Source organism: Rattus norvegicus, chromosome 9, assembly GCF_021556685.1.
Source record: "Rattus norvegicus strain SHRSP/BbbUtx chromosome 9, alternate assembly SHRSP_T2T, whole genome shotgun sequence".
Lineage (NCBI taxonomy): Eukaryota > Metazoa > Chordata > Mammalia > Rodentia > Muridae > Rattus > Rattus norvegicus.
In genome coordinates this window covers 101648325-101671380 of record NC_141542.1, presented here as the reverse complement: position 1 = coordinate 101671380, position 23056 = coordinate 101648325, and the positions used below count along the sequence as shown (strand labels likewise).

At 50.3% G+C, this 23056-nt stretch overlaps 1 protein-coding gene and 1 long non-coding RNA gene across 3 annotated transcripts; one reads left to right on the top strand and one right to left on the bottom strand.

The window, feature by feature from the left end:
• Window positions 1–695: 695 nt before the first annotated feature.
• Window positions 696–14518, bottom strand: Itm2c (integral membrane protein 2C). The gene is made up of 6 exons (NM_001009674.1): window positions 14321–14518; window positions 5872–6012; window positions 3696–3884; window positions 2780–2890; window positions 2236–2386; window positions 696–1853 (listed from the first exon to the last, which is right to left on the bottom strand). Exons 1-6 carry the CDS (start codon window positions 14444–14446, stop codon window positions 1762–1764), a joined length of 810 nt encoding a protein of 269 aa, NP_001009674.1. The 5' UTR covers window positions 14447–14518; the 3' UTR covers window positions 696–1761.
• A 93-nt stretch (window positions 14519–14611) lies between these two features.
• Window positions 14612–17927, top strand: LOC148003820 (uncharacterized). Of its 2 annotated transcripts, XR_015629685.1 has the most exons (3): window positions 14612–14663; window positions 16138–16259; window positions 17474–17927. It is a non-coding gene; the product is annotated as an uncharacterized LOC148003820 (long non-coding RNA). The 2 variants fall into 2 exon arrangements; XR_015629684.1 differs by lacking the exon at window positions 17474–17927 and having other exon boundaries at window positions 16138–16421.
• Window positions 17928–23056: the final 5129 nt, after the last annotated feature.

Sequence of the window (23056 nt, the reverse complement as noted above, 5' to 3'; positions counted from 1 at the left end):
TTTCTCCCAAGAACTGAATGGGTCAAGTTCAAGAACACATCTGGCAAGCACTTCAGCAGATTGCATTGCACATGGAAGAGTGTAAGCAAAACAAACCTCGCAAGAGGTTCCGGGTCAAGACAGGGTGTGTCTGCATGAGGCAGAGTCTCTTGCTCCCAGAGGCCCTCCGACCCCTCGGCTGGTGCCCGTCCTGCACTGTGCACAGCACCCTCATCTCAGGGCGAGACTGAATTCTACCTCCTCTGACCACTTAACTAAGGCTCTGGCCGCCTTCGCTGGACAGCGTGACCCTGAGACCACTTCCGATCCACCGAGAACAATTACTAATTGCCTAGACGGAGTATCGAATATGACGCCGTCCTTGTGCCTAAGGACATGCGATGATGATGTTATCTGACAAAGCACGCAGCAGGGAGCTTTACCTCAACTTAAAAGCAGCTTGACCTTGGGGGACATTTCCTAAAGCTCTGTGGGTATTTCCAGCCACAGACTGTGAGCAGTACTTGGCTCAGTCCGGGGGACCAAAGAAGACAATGGAGGGGACACCTCATACTCCCTTGGTGACCCAGGGAAAGCCACCGTGTGCTAGCTTCTCCCTGTCCACCATCCCCACCACTCTGTCCTCAGAGCACCCCCAACCCTCAAGATGCTCCTATTTAACCATGACACCAGGGCCAACATCAGAAATATAAGGGTTCTTTTTTTTTGTTTTTGTTTTTTTTAATTTTCTACAGACACTTCTGAAAAGAGATCTAATAGAGAAAATATACAAAGCATTTAAGGGCTTCACCGCCACGGAGCACCGAAGTCTGATGCGAGGCACCAAAGCCTCTCCCAGGCTCCGGGCTGAGGGCGGCCAGCACGAACATCAGTAAAAACATGCAGGAGAAACGTCACACACCCCTGGACAGAGGGGAGAGATCCGGAACGGAGGAGGAGGCAGGGACGAAAGTACCAGGTGGCTCTCCCTCCTGCTTCCACCATTCACAGTAGCCCTGGCGCAAAGCACGGCATGGGCTCCGTCCACTGCCCAGGGCCTGCAGCTCACAGCCGATGACTTCTATACCCACCTGCTCCTGTGTTCCTAGGTGCCAGGCCAGGGCGGCCTAGCTCCTCACTTCTTTGGTTCCACTCAGAGAACAATTGTGCTTGGCAGATTCATCCCACCCGCCAACTCCAGGCTCCTACTGGTGGGCTGAAGGCACTGACAGGAGTCCTGGGAAGAACCCAGGTTAGCCACCTTATCTTGTGCTCTGATGGGTCTAACCCAGGACACACTTCCCCATCCTTAGTCCACACTTAGGTCTAAGAACCAGGAGGACAGAGGGAGTGCGCGGTGCAAGAAAATAAAAGTCTTTCAGACTTCCCCATATGTGGGGGCCATTTGTGAACCTCATGCCAAACCCCATCCATGCCCCTGCCCCTGCCCCTGCCCCTGCCCCAGGCTTCTACATGTCCAGCCCCTCCCTTTAGTCCTTCCCCTGGGCCCAGCCACTGGGAAGCTGACTTAAAATAATGAATTAGAGAAACCATCTTGGGCAACTGTCCCCTCCCATCTCCCGCCTGAAATATCGGCAGAGGCAGAGGTCCCGAGAGATCACAGCCCTGGTACAGGGAGGAGGGCGGGGCCGGGAAGGATGGGTGAGACACGTCACATCTATGGAAAAGTGCCCAAGGTACAAGCTAAGCAAAGGGAGGAGGAGGGCCAGAGAGTGGCCAGAAGGAGAAGAGGAGGGCAGGGGTGAGCCTGGAGAGAAGGCTTCACACCACCCCACAGATGAGCGTCTCCACCACAAATGTATTCTCGAAGTGGCGGATGGCATTGCAGTTCTTGGCCCCACGCTTGTTGATCCCTGGGGAAAAAAAGAAAAGAAAAGTCCCAGTCAGGCCTGTATCCATCTTCCGTCTGCGAGGAACCTTGGCTCCTGGCAAGGCAGGGAGGGGGAAGACCCAGGAGGTGACACCCAGAAACAGCAACTATAACATGGAGGGAACTCCTAGGTCAGGCTCCTACTGTGCCCATCACGTCCCTGCAATAAACCCTGCGGGATGCTGCTTTAGCCTCCCCGTGCCAGTTTCCTTTAAAACGCAGTTAGAATGAAATCGATGACGACGCAGCGTGAAAGCAAAGCCTGGCGAGTCTGAAGCGCTGGGCTGGCATTCACTCTAGTCAGGTTATAGCTGCTGCTGAGAAAGCGGGCCAGGAACTGTCAAAGGCTGGCTGGGGTCACTCACGCCTCCGGGTGGCCCGGCGCCGCAGCCGATAGGTGTCCTTCCCGTTGCACAGGTGGTAGATAAAGGAACCCAGAGCCTCCTTGTCTCGGACATGCTCTGTCACCACCATCTCCTCCTGGATGATGTACGTCTGTGGGAGGTAGGTCCCTCTCTGCAAGGGGGGGAGGGGAGGTTCAAAGCACGGGGTCAGCACCCAGGCCCCTCCCACTGCCACACATCCCTGCTCTCTCTCTGAAATGACTGTCTCTCCAGCACACCACCTTCTCACCCCAGAGGCCCTTCGATACCTGAGGCCAGAGCCTGTCCTACACTGTGTCTGGCCTCCCACCTTAAGGGAAGCGCTCCTGGTCATAGGGTCTGCATCCCCTCCCCTCATTTGGCATTCTGTGAGTTGGGGAGACGGAAAGGAGAAGTGATTCTGAGGATATGGATGGAGAATGGTGGAGACGTCATCCTCTGGGGATCCAGGGGTAATGTCCCAGACTCCCTCTTTGGGCTTAGCATCTCCAGGGGAGGGGACAGGTGGGGATAAGATGCTACCCACCTTCACGTTCATGAGGAGCTCCCAGAAGTTTCGTGGGGGCAGCACGATGGTGGTGTTGAGCTCAATGACGTAGCACTTGTCCAGGGAGATGTCGTGGTAGGCAGTGAGACCCTGAGAGGAGAGAACATCCGTCAGTCTCTGTGGAAAGCGAAAGTCTGGACCAGGTGGCCCTGATGAAGGCTTTCAGCCAGCAGAGGCCCTAATCCCACCATGTCATCAATGGAGCCTGGGACCACAGAAGTAGTACCCCCCCCAAGTTTCTGGGCATCTGGTTATGAGCATGGGTCACAGGGCAATGTTCCTGGCCACCCGCTATCTGCCAGCAGGTCCCCTCGTTTCAAGTGTGGCCTCCTCAGGAAGGAATGCTATACCCCAGGCTAACACAGACATGGGGTGTGGAGGGTGACTGCCTTGGAAAGGCTAGGACCTATGTCTCACTGATCTTAAAAGCAGCCAGAGATGAGAATGATGACCTCATGGGGGAAGGAACTGACTGGAAAAAACCAAAACTGAGAGGCAACCTTCCAGAGGGCTGGCAACGAGCCCAACTTCGACCTGGGTGGTGTTACACAAATAAGACACCCACTCAACTGCACACTCCGATGAGAGTGTACAAATGAGAACAGACACAGGACCCTTGGCCTCACAGGGACAGCCAAGCCCTGAACTGTCAGACAGCCTAGGGCAAAGCAGTCCACCCTGTCCCACTCTATCTTGACAATAACGAATAGTGCTGTCTTCGTAAGAAAAGCAGTAACTGAAGGCTAGTCAGAGTGACCAAAGACACCTGCTGTACCATTCATCCACAGCCCAAGGAGTCTTTGTGTTCTTGATCCTTGCTCTAGGTTCCCAGAACGTCCTCTACAGCCCTGCCCCAGATCCCAGCCAGCTACCGGATGCTCCAGGTCAGCCTCACCCGCTGAAAGTCATGGATGATGTCTGCAGGGTCCCCACCACCAAACTGGGGCACAGGGACATTAATACGTTCATAGTTCTCCTCAAGATAGATCTTCACATCCTCCTCCAGTTCCAGCCGAGTCCGGATCTGGGAGGATAGGGAGTCTTCGTAGAGCACACCGCAGTGGAAGAAGTTATCGCGGGCCAGCTGTGCAAGGTGAGGGGAGAGACAGACGGTCACACAGGGTAGTGACACGGCCACATGTCTCCCTGCCCACTTCAGACTTAGTAAGCAGGAAGGGTGGGGGGGTGTAAGGCTTTCTCAGAGATGGAGAACAGAAAGGAAGGTAGAACAGAGCCCAGAGCTGCTCGTGAGGAGGGAGGCTGGGTCTTATAAAAGGCACTTCTGCCTTACAAACAGAAGAGAGGACAAGCATGTACCTAGGTGGAAGGCCTCTCTGAGCCTCAGTGCTCCTATCTGTAAAGCACAGTGACCCCTGGCCTCAAAGTCTTCTGTGAAATGGTCAGGCAAAAAAGAAGACCCCTTAGTCCTGTGGACAGACAGAATATCAGACCCTGTAGAAAACCTGAGTAGGCAGGGGGGACAAGACATAGGATGGACAGGCTGGGCCTGTGGGACACTTCCAGGAGTGCCCACTTGCAGACTTGGATAAAAGGTGGGAGCCAGGAGGTTGTAGTGCATGCCTTTAACCCCAGCATTCAGGAAGCAGAGGCAGGCGGATCTCTGAGTTTGAGTCCAGCCTGGTCTAAAGAGCTAGTTTGAGGACAGCCAGGGTTACACAGAAAAAACCCTGTCTCAAAAAACAAAATCAGAAAAAAAAAAAAAGGGTCAGAAAGCAAAGAGCCAGCCCCATTCTCCTCCCAATCTCACAGCATTCCTGGCATGGAGGTCCCGCACAGCACTATCCCCTGCCCCCATCATTCTTCGCCCATCATCCAGGGGAAAAAGGTGCTGCCCCTGGTGAGAACTAAGCAATGGGGCCACCACTGTGCCCTCCGTGTCTTCCCCAGGGACTCACAGGCTCACAAGGTCTATTGGACATATAACAGGCAGAATTCCTTCTTAGTCTGAGGAGAAGTTCTGGGATAACAGAACATCCTGGCTACACTGGGGCCTTGAGGGCTTGGGGAAGCTCAAGGGAGACCAGATGCCAGGGCAGGCCCGATGTGACTGTCAGGCCATTGCAGACTGGACTACTCATACTGTCCCAGGGACAGTCAGGGACACCCACGCTGCCTGGGAAGTACGGATGGGTGAGGAATCCTATAAAAGCACAGTTAGGGTCTGGGAAGGGAGGAGACGGGGCAGCATCACTGCAGGAAAAGGCCAGGTGAGAATCCTGCACCAGAGAGGGTGGAGACGCCTGGCAAGTTCTAAGGTGAGAGAAACATGGGAGCTGAGGTCTGCAGGAGAAAGTCCCACGGGGTACAACCTCTCAGGTAATTTTTACTGTGGAAAAAACTGGGTGACATTAAATGCTTAAGGGACATAGGGGTCAGTTGGGTCCACAATGATTAGAAACTCTAGCCTTTGGTCACCCTGAGAGTCCCTGTTGAAACATTCATGTTTAATCTCTCAAGCTTCTTATTTAACTGAATTCAGCACTCAAGTATGGCGACCCTTCCTTTTCCCCAGCTCTGGGTAGTCCAGCTTTAGGCCTAGATTTCTAGCAGGTATATGTTAGGGAAGACAAATGAGCACCTTTGTAGACCTACCACTCCTGGAAGCAACTGCCCGGGGCTCAGACCCAAATGTCCATGTAAGGAACAGTTAGGTCATCTTTGAAGTACGACCCCTAGGTACAGTGTCTGAGCACCAGAGAGAATCGTAAACTCCCAACTTCTCTAATGGACCTAAGAGCTCCTGGTGACGATGCTTCAGAGTGACACTGGCCACTGGTGGGGTCGGGGTGGGGGTGCCTGGATGCAGTCGCCTGGACTCTTGCTTGGCTCTCCAGAGTAAGTGCTAAGGTTGAGGTAGCCTGAGCCCAGGCAAGGGAATGCTGGGAAAGGAGTGAGGGCTGTTCTCTGGGCAGGCCTGGGCCAGGGATTCTTACTGTCTCTCTTCACAGGGTCCTCAGGCTCTGACTCGCCACTGTTTCCACACCTCAGCAGACTTCCTTTCCTTGTGTCTTGGAGCTACCCCTTCCCCACCCACCTGCCTGGCTCCTCACCTGAGCAAGGAAGAAGTATCTGTAGATGTAGACCGAGGCAAACACAAGGCCCATAAGCAGTACAACCATGCCCATGGACAGGTAGCACACACCGCCCACGGAGCCCCCTTTCCTGGAGCGGTGGCGAGGGGGGCGTTCCTCCTGGAAACAGAAGTGCTATGGTCAATGAGATGCCTCAGAGGAGACCATTCTTCTGAATTCCTCCTCCAAGTAAGATCATTCCTCTGGCTGGACTAGAAGCCCTGGGGTGGGTGTGGGTGTGGGTGTGGATGTGGAGCTGGGGGTGGTCAGAAGGACAATACAGATTTTCTGGAAGGAAGAAGCCTGACCCAAGTCTCTGGACCACCTCCCAGTTAGAGAGAAATGGAGACTTTCCTAGAAGACCCCAAACAATCAGCTTGGATTAAGCACATAGGCTTTGAATTGCCTGAATTTAGATCCTGTAATTGGACCAGTGTGACCACCCTCTATTCCAGCCGTTCTCCAGCTGTGGGTCTGGATCCCTTTGGCAAACCTCTATCTCCAAAAATATTATATATCATAAGTCACAGCAGTAGCAAAATTACAATTACAAAGTAGCGACAAAAATAATTTTATGGATGGGGGGTCACCACAACTTGAGGAACTGAATGAAAGGGTAGCAGCATTAGGAGGGATTACAGCCACTGCTCTAGTCATTCAAACATAAAATAGGGCCTATGAGATGGCCTGGATGATTGTGTTAGACCAAGGAGTTCATGGGAACCAGAATGCATCCGGTAGGGAGGGGCCACTGTCCTAGGCAAAAGGTAGCCAAGGAAGAGTGGAACTAGAGTGACATGACCTAGCCCTTCAGCTGGAGGCACAGGATGGACCCGGATGAGGCAGGGGGTGACGGGGATGTGAATTAGTTACATTTCTCATTGCTGTGACCCCTGATAAGAGCCCGAGGAGGTTTGTTTTAGCTCACATCCCGGTGTGGACGTGCACAGTCTATGCTCACACGGGGAGATCAAGTGGCAGGCTGATGGATACTGGCAGTCAGCCAGCTTCCTCCACTCTCCTTTTTAATTCAGTCTGGGACTTCAGCCCAAAGGACAGTGCTGCCCACATTCGGGGTGGGTCTCTCCCCCTCTGCTTTTCTCTCTGGAAAACCTTCACAAACACATGCAAAGATATGCTCTATTAACGCCCTACGTGTGTTCTAATCTAATCAAGCTGACAAGTGAAATTAGCCAAGCATAGATGGGTGTGCAAATGCTGTATTCAAGGAATTGCTGTGCCAAGCCGGTCACTGTGGGAGGCAGGAGCTCTGGGAGGGCCAGAGGATGTGGGCCCCGTGCTTATCTCTAGCCCCGGGCCTACAGTCTACAGTGCTCAACTGTTCCTGTCAGGGCACACATGTCTGGGTGGGTGGATGGCGTGTGAGTCCTTTGTAACTGGACTTGAGGGCCACCTCTCTGCATGACCTCCTTTCTCCCACAGTAGCCCAGGCTGGCCCTTATCTATTCTTGCTGATGCTACAAAAGTCCCCAGGCCTGTTCCTTCCTCTACTCTAGTGCTCACCACTTACCCTGTTTTTCTACACTGTTCAGACAAGGCCAAGAGAGGTCAAATGTCACTATCCACAGAACTCCCCAGCCTGAGAAGATGAAGCATATTGAGGAATGAAGCTTCCCCATAGGCCTTAAATAAGCAGGTGATTGACCCTCCCTCATTTCCGGCCAGACACTGATCTTATTCCTTGATCTTTTTTCTAGAGGCATTGGGAGCTCTGTCTACTTACTCAGGTGCTCCCCCATTCTTTGGCACTCACTCTCCAACCCAACCTCTAGGAAAAGGACAGGAAATGCCATGGATCCCCACATCCACAGTGGAGACCCTCTCACAAGATCAAACCTTGGCCACTCTGCACCTCACTCCTACTCTGGCCTCCAGACAACTGGGCTAGGACAACTGTTAACCAGAGGGGCAGGGACTACAATGGTTTTGCAACTACACTCTGCAATAGGTCCCGTGTGGTGCCATCAATGTCCAGGCTCCCTCCATGAACAAGCCATTGAGGGCTCTTGCAAACAGGCAGAGGTGCTGCACTGGTCTGCCCCTATAGTCCCGAGTGGTCATCAGAAAGGTGGCTGGCTTAGGGATAGGAGAGACTGCCCTTTGAGCACAATACACTCCAAGGCAACACTGTATCTAGGTGTTGGTGAAACCACTGGATCTAGAGTAGGGAGGGGCCATGGCCCCCCAGCAGATCATCCATCCTGAGGTCATCTGAGGTGACCAGCCTCCAGGGACTAAGAGAAACAAGGAACCTGAAAGTCCTTTGTAGAGGACAATGTATGGGGTAAAAATAGCAGACCTGTGGCCAGCTGTTGAGGCTGCCCAGTGACTATTCTTTTGCTCTTGTGCTTCTGGAAAACCAGAAAAGCTAGCTTGGGAGAGCCACTGAGGAAATGAAATGGGATTGGGGGTTAGGAGCACAAGCAAACTCCAAGTCAGAGCTGGCTACGCACATAAAAATCACTGAGGCCTTTCAGTCTTGCACCTGCGGCCAACTTCTGCTAGCCTGGGGAGTTCCGTGCCGGGCACAGAGGCTTGTCGAAGGGTGATGGGAAAGGTCAGCAAGGATGTGGTAAGCAGGGGTTGTGACTGCAATGGCCCCGGGTGCAGAAAAGAGGTCAGACCTAGCTCTGGCCAGGACTCTTGACTGGAAGGTTTGGGGAATCCCCTCACCTTACCCAGCTAGGGTGGTAAGTACACATTTGAGTAGTAGGAACAATCAGGGAGATCAAAATATCCCACTATAAATCTGTTTCTTTGATGGGTTCCCTGTTGGTTATAGAGAAAGTACAGCCCTCGGCAGATCTGGGCAGATGCGGGTTCCTTCTGAAAGCTGTTCTTTTGTGAGAGGAGTTGATGTCCATCTGCATCTAAGGAGAGCCCAGAGGCCCTGTCCCTCAGACACAGACACACACCTTGCCCTGGGTAGTCTCCCCAGAGGTAATCAATAGCTGGGAAACATTCTCTGCAGATGTCAACATTGCCCCACCCCTCCACAACCAGCATAGCCCCCTCGACAGCAGCCTCAAGTCCCTGCCTCTTTCTCAGTTTGTTATACTCTGTAAGCTTTGGCCATCTGTTCCTTGAAGTCTTAGATTTTGTGTGTGGCTCCTGCGCTGATGGGTATACAAAATTTAGTTTGTTCTTCCTGCGACTCCGTTTCCTGTCAGTTCATTTCGTGGTCTAAAATTACCAAACTCTTCAGAGGGGAAAAGAGAAAATGTAAATCTTCCCTACGTTAGCCATGGCTCTTGCTTACCTCTACTGACACCCCCTGGCACAAAGCTGGGGGCTCCACCATCTTGCTGCCCACCCAACACTCTGCCCTGCTGAACCAAACCCTCAGAAGTATAACGGAGCAGTAAGGCTGGAAGTGAGGTTGACAAGGAAATCTAGGATGTCCCTGCTTGAGGACAAAAGGTCCCAGCGCTGATTTGCCTGTGAGATACAGTTAAGCCAAGGTTTACCTTCCAACCCTTACTGTCCCCCACTAGGGGGTCATTAGAGCCTCTGACCTCTTGCAGTCTGAGGCCTTTGGAGTCTGAGAACTGAAGGGCAGCCCTGAAGGTGGTTGGGTAACTAGTCAGCCTTCCTGAAGAGTTAACTTCCACTCTGGCTGCTCCTGTACTGGTGGAGACCAGAGAAATATTGCTTCCCCACGGAATAGTTACCAACAGCCAGGGACTGGGGGTGGGGGGGGACTTCCCTTTAGAAAGTGGGAGGATGGTGCCTACTGTTTCCAAGGCAACAAGCCCTCTGAGCAAACCGCCTCTCTGCACACTCATGCTAAGCATGCAAGGCAGACATCTGGGGACCTGAGAGGGGCCTGGTCTAGCCTTCAGGTTTTATTAGGGCTCTCAATGGTGCTCATGAGATAATTAGCAAAGCCAGGGCCAGAACGCATAGGAAACCACCAACTGAAACACAGCTCAGCTGAGATACAGCCCAAAGGAAGATAGCTCTCTAGCGACTGTCCCTCAGGAACAATGCCAAAAAGGAAAAGAGAAAAAGAAAAAGGAAACAAAAGTGGATTATGTTACAATTGCAGGCTACTTCATAGGAGGCAGGGAAGGACAGAGACGTGGGCAGACTTCGAAGTGGTCCTCACCCCGGGATTCCTATCCTTAGCACCTTTTCTCTCCTAGACTGCAGGATGTAATTCACATGGGCACGGATGCCAAAGGGTGTGTGTGTGTGTTCTCGTGTGTGCGTGTGTGTGAGTGAGTGATAGACCTACAGACTGAGTAAGGCCTTGCTGGGGGTAGGGGGCTGGCCTTCTGTCCCAGAACAATAGTGCACAGTGGCCAAAAAGAAAAGACATCACCTGAGTATGTGCCACACAGAGGCAAGGCTCAGGGGTTCCCATGAGTTATCCCTCCCACCCTTATCCACTCCAGCCCGAGGCATCCTGGGGCAGGTTGTAGCTATGCAGATCACTGTATTTGGCTGCATCCAGAATTCTCTCTCCTCCTCCACCCCGGACAGCCCAGGGTTCTCCAGAAAACAAAGGCTCAGAAAGGATTTGAAGCAGAAGAAACAAAACCGAGGCCTGGAAGAGCTCTCACTCGGGGGGGGGGGGGGGGGGGGGGGGATGGGGGGAGGACGGGGGGGGGGGGGACTGGAGCCTCCCAGGGCAGAGGGAAAAGCCCAGCTGTGGGGCTGAGCTTTTAATCATAAACATTTTTTTCCTTGGGAAGAGAAACTCCTCATTGGCAGTCTGCTGACAGCCTTGAAGAGTGGAGCCAGGGGAAAACAGAAAGGATAGAGAACCAGCGTGAGTGTGTGTGTGTGTGTGTGTGTGTGTGTGTGTGCGCGCGCGCGCGCGCGCGCGCGCGCGCGCATGAGAGAGAGACACACACACAAGGCTAAGCTGCCTCTTTGAAGGTCATTATGGCCCAGCCAGGCAAACTAGCTCTCATAGCTGAGAAGAGACAGACCCTCCCCTTGCTGGTTCTCCTGCCAAGAGCCTGAGGACACAGGCACAGGGACACACACACACACACACACACACACACACACACACACACACAGAGTGAAATCTGATCCACAGGTATGTGGGCTGAAGGAGGTGGATACTCAAGGGCCATTCATCAAAGACAAATTCCAATGAGAAAATGATAGAACTGAGATTACTGAATTTAATGTGTTTGCTTCTTGCAGGGGGGGCGAGGTGGGGGGAGTGGGGAGCCTATCCCTGGGGCCTGTCTATATGAACGAATGTGTGTATAGACAGCTGGTGGAAGAGGGATGGGGATGAGGGGGTGTCCACGTGGTAGCATTGCTGCAGCGGGGTGGGAGCAGGGGTAGGAGAGGTGTTGAACACAGGCTTCGGTGACTAGCTTCCCACCAGGGGCCAGGGCTGCAGGTTCCTCATTGCCTCTAATACATGGAATGCTGGGTACTGTGAGTCCAGCTGGCTCCCCAACTCCACCCCTTGCCCAGTTTTCTGAGGAACTTCCTTCTAGTCTCAGGCCTGGGGGACAAATCTTATTTCAGTATTTGCCCAGAAGCAGTGGCAGGTCCTGAGTGAGGTTGCCTAACTGCAGCCTTCCCTTACCCCCCCAACACACACACACACACACACACACACACACACACACACACACACACACACACACCAGGCCTGGACACAGGTTGAGAACAGCCCAATGCTGTCATCTGTGTCCTTCTGGGGAATCACAGGTTAGTCAGATAGAACACCAAGGAGGGACTCCGGGGTAATTTCCAGTTAAAAGAGAGAACTTCTGAGCTGTCTCATGTCTGGTCATCAGTCCAAAAGTCCTGCATAAAGCAACTCCCAGGCCTCCACCAACTTGCCTGTCCTTCTAGCTTCTTGGCTCCTATCTCAGTGCTCTGACAGTGGCTCGCATCCTACAGCTGTGTAACGGGCCTCTGCCTGCTCTTCCTGCTACGTCAGGCACTGGGCAAGAGGAAATATGCCTGCTGGCATTGTAGACCAAGAAGAAACTTGCAGAAGTGAACTGTCTTACCAGGTCCTAGGTGCAGCTGAGCTCCCCCACACCAAAGGCCCCTTCCCACCAACTCAGACCCTGGGCAAGCTGTGCGGTGCGAGTTAACCAATAAGCAGTTCGGTAGGTATTTTAATCCCTCCTCCTGACTGCCATGTCTGCTCCCCTAAGCTCCTTACTGCCCAATAGTGATAGGGGTGGTGGCTCAGCAGGCCCTAGGCCATAACTAACAGCACACATGGCGGGACAAAGCTGATATTTCCATCTCACGCTGGGTGAGGGCAGGCTGGACTGCTTAGCTTGAAGAGTCGGATAAAAGCAGGAAGCTGGACCGTGGTTACCGGTCATGTTGTACTGGGGGAGTGGGGGACCGGGGAGAACTAAACAGGCCCCCGTCAAGCATGCTGCCTGTTCAGAAGAGGCTACTGAGAAGGGTTAGGGATGTGAACAGTAGTGGAAAGCTTCCTCCTAGAGGAGATTCGAATCTGTAAAAAAAAATTATATAAAGAGCTATTTCAGGGATATAGCCAGGCAAGCCCCGCTCCTTAACTGTGAAGGAAAGATCTTTTCAAAGGAAGAAGAGATTGAAGCACTTGGCCCACAGAGACAACCATTGGTCTTCAGAAGGCTGTTGCCAGGGAGGTTTTGCTTCTTTTGTTTCTGGGGTACCTTTCTTCCCCTCCCCTAGCCTCTGATCCCTTACACTACATAAAAATCAATTAACCTGGACCTTTGAGGCTCATAGTCTCTGTGTGGTTTTTCTGTTATTAGTATGCGTTTTGTGCTCATCTGTACACTACCCCATTATCGCATAGACTTACATAACTAAGTCCCAAGGCTAATAAGAAAAATTGTAATTTCTCCAACCTGGGCTCAGCTGTCCTATCCAACACTATCCGGGTGGTAATGACATTCCTGAGTTGTTCAAGTTAGTCCTTCCTGCTCCTAGATCGTCCTTAGACTTTAAGCAGTTGGGTTCCAGTTCCAGGTCTTTACTGGGTACCCGAGAACAGACAATCTGCCACTAACCAGTTCCGGGGGGGCCCCATATCCAGGCTAAGAGGAAGGGAGGAGGGACCTTCCTGGAAGTGATAAAGGAAGCTTAAGCCTAGGGCAAACTTTTAAAACTGCAAACCAAAGTCAAGTATTGGGGTATCCTCCTCCATCTAGCTTCAGATGAAGAAGCTGCTCACTGGAGGTGCTCAGAGATCCTTCAACGCAGGCCTGGGTGGCCCATGAATTCTTGTTGGGGTGTGAACTGCTACATGCTGTAGTGATTAGAGCACAAGGATAACCAGAGCTGCCAGAAACCCTGGCATTCCTCAGAGTCTCGGTCTCGGCTCTCACCGGCCCAATGCATGACTCCTCTTCTAGATCACACTCCACACCGTTCCTTAAATATGCCCGGGCAAGGCAGAATTAGAGCTCCAAAACTTGATCTGGGAGGAGGAAGTGGAAGGGCTTTTTTTTTTTTTTTTTTTTTTTTTTTAAGTTCTGCCTGGATGGAAAGGCTGGGCTTGTTGTGCCCCAGAACCGCTGGGGGGTGTGTGTGTGTGACAGTGGCCATGAAAACACCTTTAGTGGAGCAAGACGGAATGGGTCCACTTTTCGTTACCAGTCCTTCCAGTCAGTGACTGCCACGAGTCCTCCCCCAACACACTCCACACAACAGTTTTCCATGGCGGAAATGACCTGGGTCTCCCCCAGCCAGGAGAAGGCGGGACACGCCAAGGCCAGTCCACACAAAGCCAGCTGAGTGACTAGGGATGTCTAGGGCACTGGGGCAGTGGGGAGTCCACTCAGCGGATGGTAACAGGATGGTAACAACGTAGCTGGAAGCCAGAGAAGGAAGCAAAGATCCAGGACACGCAGGTGTGAAATGGGAGAAGGCTCATTACTTAGGTCTGCCAGTTCTCCACCCACCACAGTCCCCATTTGAGGACCAAAACAATGGCACCTCCCTTTTGTTACTAACCAGAGTTTCCCCAGCCAAATTCCCCAACCAATCAGGCCCCATCACCTCACTTTGGGGAAATTACGTTCAACCCGCCTCCCCTCCCCCACTCGGGGACTGGCTTCCCCGGCCCCTGCCCCTTGATTGGAACCAGACGCAAACCTTCGCCAACATTCTTCAAACTTTCATGGGCCCGCCACCTTCCTTTATTTTGGAACTGCGCACCCAGAAACCCCCACATTTGGAAGAGACCCTGTATGTGTTCCCAGTTAAGGACCAGTTCTGCTTTCGACTGCCGCTGTGGGGAAGGACCTGAGACCCTTTCCGAGATGGGGATGGAGCAACCTTTTCAGGCCCGTCACCCCGCTTCCGCTCGTGACTCCAAGGTTCCGCTGGTCTCCGCGGCCACTGGGGAAAGCCTAGGTCCCTCGACGACCCCCGCCCCGCCCCGCCCCGCCTCCCATTGAGACCCAGTGCCTCTCACCCTCGCCGGCGTCAGCAGAATCTCCGCGGCCGGGGCAGATGCCGAGGCCGGACCAGACGCCGCTGCTTTGTCTGCTTTTTCGGCCTTGACGCCCGCTACCGCGGGCTGGAAGCTGATCTTCACCATGGCTGCGCTGACCCGCGCCTGCTCCCTGCAGCCCTTGCCCGTGCAACCTCGATCGCAGTGCCTACTTCTTGCTGCGCTGCAGGCACCGGAAGTTTGGATGGCTTGGGAGTCCTCGCCTCTATCCCCGCCCCGAACACGTCCCGCCCCGCCTTCCACGGAAGGACCAGACGCCTGCGCCGAGCTTCACCGCGCAGCACTGTAGCTGAAGAATGCTGAGGTTCCTTCCACTTCTTGTTCATATTCATTCATTGGGCCCCTTCCTTCTCCCTGCGCAAGACTAGCAGCCTCACATTTCGGTTAACACGGCGTTGCCTGGCAACGTACTTCTAACAAACTGCATCTCCCTGCTCCTCGATCTTGCTTCCTCTTTCTTTATGCTGAGAGATGAAGCAGACTAACTTCCTAAGCTTTCCTTCTCCAACATGTGTTAGGCTGGAAAGGGGCATCGAGTCCAGATGCCTAGCTGCTTGCCTCTGTCCTGAATTCTAAATCCATCCCCACGCCCTTCATTGGCCACCATGCCTCCTTCTCTATCCTTCTTCCTGCAAAACCTTCAGGGAGTGGAAGTGGGAAACTTGGGGTGCACAAGTCCTATGATACTTTGCAGGAGCGTAATCGTGACTGGAAAATAATGACAAGTATTACAGGGGCTGGGCCAGAGATTTTGGGTTCCAGTCACGACTCTGCTCCTGCGAAAGTATCACTGGTACCAGTAAGAAGCCAAGGCTTAGGTTGCAGGGCCACCTCTTGATAATAAAGCCCTAGATCTCTCCTCGCTGTTCCTGGTCCAGGCTGTGATTGCATCCAGCATGCCGTGTCTGACAGCAGTTCTGCAGTGATGCTCAGAGTGGGAGGCAGAGGATTCTTCCAGCTTATGGAGGGCAGTCCAGTAGGCTGCGTCTACTGCCTTCTCCTACCTGTTAGGGCTTGGACAGTGTGCACATGGGTATAAAGTTTGAATGTATGTAGAGGCCGACAACTGATGTCTTCTGCTATTGCTCTTCCCTGTTCCTTTAAGATGGGCTCTCACTGAGCCTGACGCTGGCTGGCTGGTGAATTCTCGGGAGTCACTGGCTCTGTCTCCTCCTCCATCCAAATGCTGGACTTACAAACACATGCATCATTATTTTACAAGTGTTCTGGGGATCTGAACTCAGGTCGTTGTGCTTTCGCAGCAAGCGCTCTCACCCACTGAACCAACTCCTTAGATCTGGGAATAAATCTTATAAGCCAAGTTTTTAAAAGGCACAAAATTCCACCAAGGGTTTATACCTCAAGTGAGTGGAGAAATGCCGTATTCTTGGAAGGGAAGGTTATAACACTGCCAGCTCTCTCTCAAAGTAAAGCAGCTGTGATCCAAACCCTGAAGGATCAGGGGCGGCAGTGGAAGTTCTATCTTGAAAAGTCATCCACTGCAGTTGGCAGGAAGTGTGAAAAGGGAACTTGGGATGGATGTTCTTGGTTGTTAACTTACTGCATCTGAGATTAACTAAGAGCCAAGTGGCTGCGTTCGCCTGGGAGGGATTTAATTGTCCCAATTAAGTCATAAGAAGTGGGAAGACCCTCTTTAAATCCTAATGTTTTGAAGCAGAAAAAAAAATCTACCTTTAATCTGGACCATACCTTCTTCTGTCAGCCCATATATAAAGGACGTTAATGATGGAAACTTTCCCTGCTTTCCTTCACTCTAGCTGCAAAGCCTGTTCCTTCACTGGCATTAGAGCTACTTCTTTGGGATTCTGTCCTATACCGAGGACCAGCTGAGACAGACAGCCTTGTAGACCGAACAACAAACAGCTGGACTCTCAGATTGGTATATATTATGATGTATATGCATATGATATATAATATGTATTATGATATATATTGCTCTCCTCTATTATATATGTGATACATGTATCATATATATCCCTATATATACACACTTATATACATATACACATTCATAAGTAAAAACTGATATATATCTCTATCAGTTCTGTTCCTCTACATAACCCTGAGTAATACAGAAGTATTAATGGCTGGAGATGCTGAGACAACCAAAGCGACAGTGTGAGAAGGAAATGCTGAGAGGATAAAGCGCTGGGGGACTTTCCAAGTTCAAGGGAACTAGTGATGGACACTTGAAGTACTGACATATCCGAAGATACTGTGAATGGTAGCCTTGTATCCTGCAGGGATGTGGTTGATACAGTGTAGATGCAGTTTAAAGGGTCATATGCTGGGGAATCTGGTCCTCGGTGTGACAATGTTGGGTAGGACTTTTAGGAGGTGGGGCCTGGGAGGTATTTAGGTCCTAATTGGGGAGATTGCTCTCGGAAGAGTTTAGAGGTTTCTTTGGGGATACTCATCCTTTCTCATAAGAAGGCTGCCAGGGAAGCCTGAGCCTGGCTCTACTCGGACTCTCTGGCTTTGGGTTTTACAGATGCTGAGGTGCCCAGAAAGCCCTCACTATGAACAATGCCCACTGTCTTCCAAAAGAAGGAGCTTGATAAACCTTTCTTCATTAAGTTTGCATGCTGCTGGAATTTGTTATGATGATAAAAAAAGACAAAACAAAAAACAAAAAACAAAAACAAAGCAAAACAGACAGGAAACAATGGAAAACTGGAGATGTCGTAAGGATATTGAAGATGGGGTACTTTGGAAAGAATCCACAAAAAGAGACAATCTTTAGAAAATATAGTTGTGGGCTGGAGAGATGGCTCAGCGGTTAAGAGCACCGACTGTTCTTCCCGAGGTCCTGAGTTCAAATCCCAGCAACCACATGGTGGCTCACAACCATCTGTAATGAAATCTGATGCCCTCTTCTGGTGTGTCTGAAGACAGCTATAATGTACTCATATATAATAAATAAATAAAATATTTAAAAAAAAAGAAAATATAGTTGTAACAAGAGAAAGTGTCAGTACAAGGAGAACGAATGGTTTTAAACCATAGGGGTGACAGATCATGCAAATTATAAGGTCTTTTTACATATAATCCTTTCTAGTAAATGTAAACATTGAAAAATGAATTTTTTTTCAGAAAAATATAAATGGGCAAGATGGACTAGAGAAGAAGTAGAAAAGCCTAATGGCCTATAATCAAGGAAAAATGTTCTCAGGCAATCATCTTCCCCAAAATCGCTCTCAACATGGAAGCCATTTAGCTGGACGCCTCTCTCAGATGAAAGGAACAGCTAATTCTACTGGCGTGTCAGTTAATTCAAGGCAAAGATACAGTCAGACACAAAATTCTGACAAATGCAAAAGAAAACTAGCAGCCTCTCTGGGAAGAGAGACCTAGTCCTCGGAGCAGTGAGGAGCGTTAGGCAAGTGTCCTCCCAGGACAGCCGTGTACCTCAGGTCCGAAAGACTGAGAGGGGAGAAATGGCTTTGTAATCCATTGATTTGACATAATGGGTATTCATCTCGAAAGGCGTGAGAAAGTATAAAGGGAAAAATAGCAATCACAATAAAAACCACAATAGCACTGTTTATACCACCGCATTATTTTCCTATTAAAATGAGAGATGTTGCATGTGCCCAAGCTGTCTTCAAACATGCTAAATACTGCAGAATGATGATGAACTCAAATATTTTAAAGATGTTTACTGTTTTATGTGTATGGGTGTTTTGCCTGCGCATGTCCATGTACCATGTGCATGTAGTGCCTGAAGAGTCCAAAGGAGGGGGTTGTATCCCCTGGAACTGGAGTTACAGATGCTGGGAGCCACCATGAAGGTGCCGAGAATTGAATCCCCTTCCTCTGGAAGAAGGCCAGTGCTCTTAATCGCTGAATGGAACTCTGGACCTCCTCCATGCTAGGCAAACACTCTCCTCACAGAGGAGCCTCCTCAGCTGTCTCCAATCTTTTTGACTCTCTCTTTCCCCATCAGCCTGTGTTCACAGTTTGTATTTAGTAGAATTGGGTCTACTCTCTCTCTCTCTCTCTCTCTCTCTCTCTCTCTCTCTCTCTCTCTGTGTGTGTGTGTGTGTGTGTGTGTGTGTGTGTGTGTGTGTGTGTGTGTGTGTGTCTGCTTGCGCTCTTGGGGCTATTTTTGTCTCCCCCAAAGAGGCACTTGGCAAATTTAGACATTTCAGTTGTCTCAGCTACGGTGTAGTATGAATTACTTGTCTCTCATAGGTAGAGGACAAGGACATTGCTGAGCATCCCATAATGTGCAGGACAGTCCCCAGAGCGAGGAATCATTCCATCTAAGATGTCAATAGCTCCAAGGTCAAGGAACTTGAGTCAATATCTTGGTCTTTCTTTTCTTCTGTACAACGTCGTTGCGACCTCCACCCTCCCACCCCCTAGTGCTTGCCAGATGGTTCTTCCCTCTGCTAGAACGCCGGTGCTACAGCCCCTGAAGCTTGAGAACTGGTCACCTAGCATGGTTGAAAACTATGAATGTCATTTGCTCGAGACATTTAACAGGAGAATACCCTACTCTAGACGTGTGTGTGTGTGTGTGTGTGTGTGTGTGTCCAGAAGCCAGAAGGCAGAACGGAGAAGCCTGAGGACTCCATACGTCATTACCCATGTGAGATGGATCCAGAAGGCTCGCTGTGAGGTCTAAATATGTATCCATGCAGTGGGGCTTCTCTTGGAGCAGGTAGCATCAGGTTGCCTAAGGAGGGGTGAGTAAGCAAAAGGTCAGAAATAGCTTGGGTCAAAACGTGCCCTTCAGGGGTTGGGGATTTAGCTCAGTGGTAGAGCACTTGCCTAGCAAGCGCAAGGCCCTGGGTTCGGTCCCCAGCTCCGGAAAAAAGAGAAAACAAAACAAAAACAAAAACAAAAACAAAAAAAAGTGCCCTTCATTTGGCAGGTTAAAATGTCCTTTACTGTGGGAGGCTGAGGCAGAATTGAAAGTTCAAGTCCCGTCTGTCCTACAGAGTGAGTCCAGAGCCAGCCAGGCAACTGTGACACCCTAGCATGTGAAAGCCTCAGGTGTGAGCCCGGTCAACCAACAAACACTCTTATCTGTGGCGTTACACTACTTTGCTCTGTTTTGTTTGATTGTTGCTGTTGTTGTTTTCAAGACAGGGTTTCTCTGTAGAGCCTTGGCTGTCAGGGAACTTATTCTTGTAGAGTAAGTTCAGGCTGGCCTTGAACTCACAAAGATCCACCAGCCTCTGCTGGGATCAAAGGCATATACCGCCACGTTCAGCTGTGCTTTGTTATTTTTTAAATTAAAAATATTAATTGTCAGATATTTACAGATTGTATGTATTTACTTATTTATTTAAAACCAGTTTGAAATCAGTGGTTTATTTTTGTTTCTGTTTTACATCAGTTCTGCCTAAAAATCTGTTTTCTTGTTCTAGTCTGTTTACAGTTTGAAGAAAACATCTTTTTCCTGAGATAGTAGTATTAGCATTAACAAGATAATTAAGAACATTAAGAGATGGCTCAGCAGGTAAAGGTGTCTGATGCCAAGCATAAAGACCTGAGTTCAATCCCCAGGACTGGCATGGTGGGAGGAGAGAACTGATTGCCACAAGTGAGCTGCCCTCTGACCTCCACATGTGCACCGTGGCATCTACACACCCTGTGTCTTCCTCACAAACAAACAAAAAATATAATAAAATGTTTTACAAAGAAAGAAGGAATTTTTTTTTTAAAAGCCAGCATAGAATTTGGAGGAACAGTAATCCAAACAACATCCCGTGTAGGTGTCTAGGCAGCTTCCGGTTTTCCCCATTGTAGACAACATCGACGTGCACATCCTCACTAACCTTCACAGAGGGCATCCAGGAAAAACCCACCCACACCGCCACCACAGTAATTTCCTTCCTATGTCCTCCCCTTCCCCTGTAGTGCCATGGGTTTTCTTTTCCAATTTGAAACATTAAAAGAGGGGGGGCACCTGCAATTTTTAGATATTACACTTTGAGGCAAGTGGTGTTTTGTTTTTTTTTTTTTTTTTCTTTTTTCTTTTTTCTTTTTTTCGGAGCTGGGGACCGAACCCAGGGCCTTGCGCTTGCTAGGCAAGTGCTCTACCACTGAGCTAAATCCCCAACCCCCTGGTTTGTTTTTTTGTTTGTATTGTTTTTATCTCCTTAACTGAGATCAGAGGACTCCATTTTAAATTAAAAATGATATTTAAAATGGAAACAATTTCTTTTTCTGTGGATACACTCGGTGTGTGTATAGATTTTCGGACTGTGTGGATAAGAAGTCTAGGAATTCGAATTCGCAGACAAGAGTTTGTCTCCATTCTGGAGTGCGGTATAAGCAGGGTGGGTCCTTCTAACGCCTCTGTGAGAGACTCTCCCAGGTCTTTCTCTCAGCCGCTGCTGCCCTCCTGTGAGTCTGTAGTGTTGGTGTGAACCCCTCACCTCCGGCTTCTCTCTTCCCTGTGTGGGTCTGCAATGCGCCTTCTCAAGGACCTCAAGTTGGGTTCAGGCTCTCTCTGATGACCATATTTTAAATAAGGACATCTTTAATAACTTCTGTTCTAGGACATTAGGGGGTCTTAGGGATCAGGACTTCAGCATAGAATTCGGGTGTTCAGAGGGATCTACACAGTCAGCATATTGCATCACTCCCTAGAATATCCCCCGTCAGCAGCCTTGTTGTGTAGTTGCTGGGTACTCACATGCCTACGCCCACTTAGTTGAAAGAAACTGTCTAAAAGAAACTGTACAGTTTCTCCCTTCATCCACTCCTTCCCTTCATTCTTTTCTTCTCTCTCCCACCCATGCTTTTCTTTTTCTGCTAGCTCAGAGCCGTAAGCTTCCAGTCTCAGCCTCTTCTGTGCTGGGATTACAGGTGAGTACCAAGCCTGGCTAAGTGCCTCTATCTGCTTTTGACACTTAACAAGATGTTCCGAACGCTTCTGTGTCATCAAACGTGGGTTCTATTTTAATGGGTGTTCACAGGTTTCTGCCTTTCGATACGCTGCATTTTATTACGTTGAGAAGCGTCTATGTTCTCCCAAATGATTTCTCTGGCAAGCGGAGAAGCCACGGAGATGTCTATGAACCTGTCATGAGTCCTTTTATCCCTGTCCTCCTGGTTTCCTAAGAGTCAGATTGCTGCTCATGGGACAACTGTTTTAGATGGTCTAGGTTTTAAATTGGGATCTTCAAGATGGGGAGACCTCCCTTTCATGATGAGGAGCAACTCGAGATGGGAACGAGGATTGTATTAGGTGTAGATCCTGGGATGTACAATGGCCAGATATAGCATGTGTGCACAGGAGCACATGGGCGATGTAACCTGGGCTTTCCCGAGGTCCAGGAGGGAGAACGTAAATCAAGAGATCTTGAGGCTCAAACCAGATGGTTTGAAGCAAGCTGAGAGAAAACCTCTTTCCTGCCAGGGCTGTTATCTTGAAATCCAGTAGGCCTTGAGACTGAGCACGTAGTTCAGGGTTAGAAGGAGAGAGGTGGAAAAACTTAAGCTGGGGGCTAGCCACCGCAGCGAACGTTCGTCAGTCAATGCAGCACGCATCTTGTGAATTATCTGATTAGTGTTGGTGACATGTTCTTCAGATGACTTACCCCACCACACTTCCTCCATTGAAGTATTCCCTCCTCCACACTGCTCTTGTCTCCACCTTCCCCATGCTGCTCTAACATTTGAGACCCAAACTTTGACATCATTCTTGCTGCCTCTGTCTCGCACCCTCCGCTGGATCCCCAAGCCTGTTTCCTGGACCCTGCCTCTTCCATCGGTCCAGAGCTGCCCACTTCTCACGCCTTGATCTTGCTCCACCTCTCTTGGACCATCTCCTGTAATATACCCAAAACCTGCTCTCCTTGAAGCGGGGGCTCACTTTGAAATGTAACTCAGTGTTGAGCCACAGTTCAGTCAGTAGAGCCCTCGTCCAGTGAGTGCGAAGACCTGAGTTCCGATCCCTCAGCACCCGCATAAAGAATGGAGCAGATGACAGACTCTTGTAAGTTCAACAATGACAAAGTGGGAGGTAGAGAGTAGCAGGAGGCTCATTGGTGGGCTAGTCTAGTCTAGCAGGCAGAGTCCAGGCTAATGAGAGACTCTGCCTCAACCCAAAAGGTAGATGACACCAACAGCCCAGGTTGTCTTCTGATCTCCTCATGCACACACAGAAATGTGTGCCTACCCACATGAACACATGAATTGATTAATTAATTATCAAACATAAATTAGGCCAGGTCAGGCCTTGACCCTACCTAAATCTCACTCTGCCTTTTCGTTTCCTTCAGAATAAATCCTAAGCCCCAGCCAGAAGGCTCCAGACCCCGTTCTGTCAAGTCAGGCTCTGCTGACCCCAACCTTCTTCCAATCACCTCTCACTCCCTGCACACATGGGTCCCTCCTGTCCTGCTTAGTCACCGCACTGGCAGCTGAGGCACTCTTTCCCCGATCTGTGTCTGGGTCTGTCACCTCAATTACCTGTCTCTCTCCAGGATCTGTGTCTTTGGAATGAATGCCCCCTAAACAAGGGCTTCATCCTGAGTGTTCGCTGCCATCTCCCCGTGCTTTCGATGAATCACCTCAGGGCAAACGCTCACTAAGAAGAGGAACTCGTTATGTAGCCCAGGCTGGTTTTGAATTTGACCTAATTCAGGGGGCAATTGACATTCTGCAATTTTCTCATCTAGAAATATGGTTTATCTTTGTCAAGCATGTGTGTGT

What these genes read in the sequence shown, in the direction of transcription:
- Itm2c (NM_001009674.1), bottom strand. Translation starts at nt 14,446, where the DNA reads ATGGTGAAGATCAGCTTCCAGCCCGCGGTAGCGGGCGTCAAGGCCGAA. An exon ending in TTCTGCTGACGCCGGCGAGG is followed by an intron (nt 6,013 to 14,320) that starts GTGAGAGGCACT and finishes TTCTGTTTCCAG; the next exon opens with GAGGAACGCCCCCCTCGCCA. An exon ending in GCGCCGGGCCACCCGGAGGC is followed by an intron (nt 1,854 to 2,235) that starts GTGAGTGACCCC and finishes TTTTTTCCCCAG; the next exon opens with GGATCAACAAGCGTGGGGCC.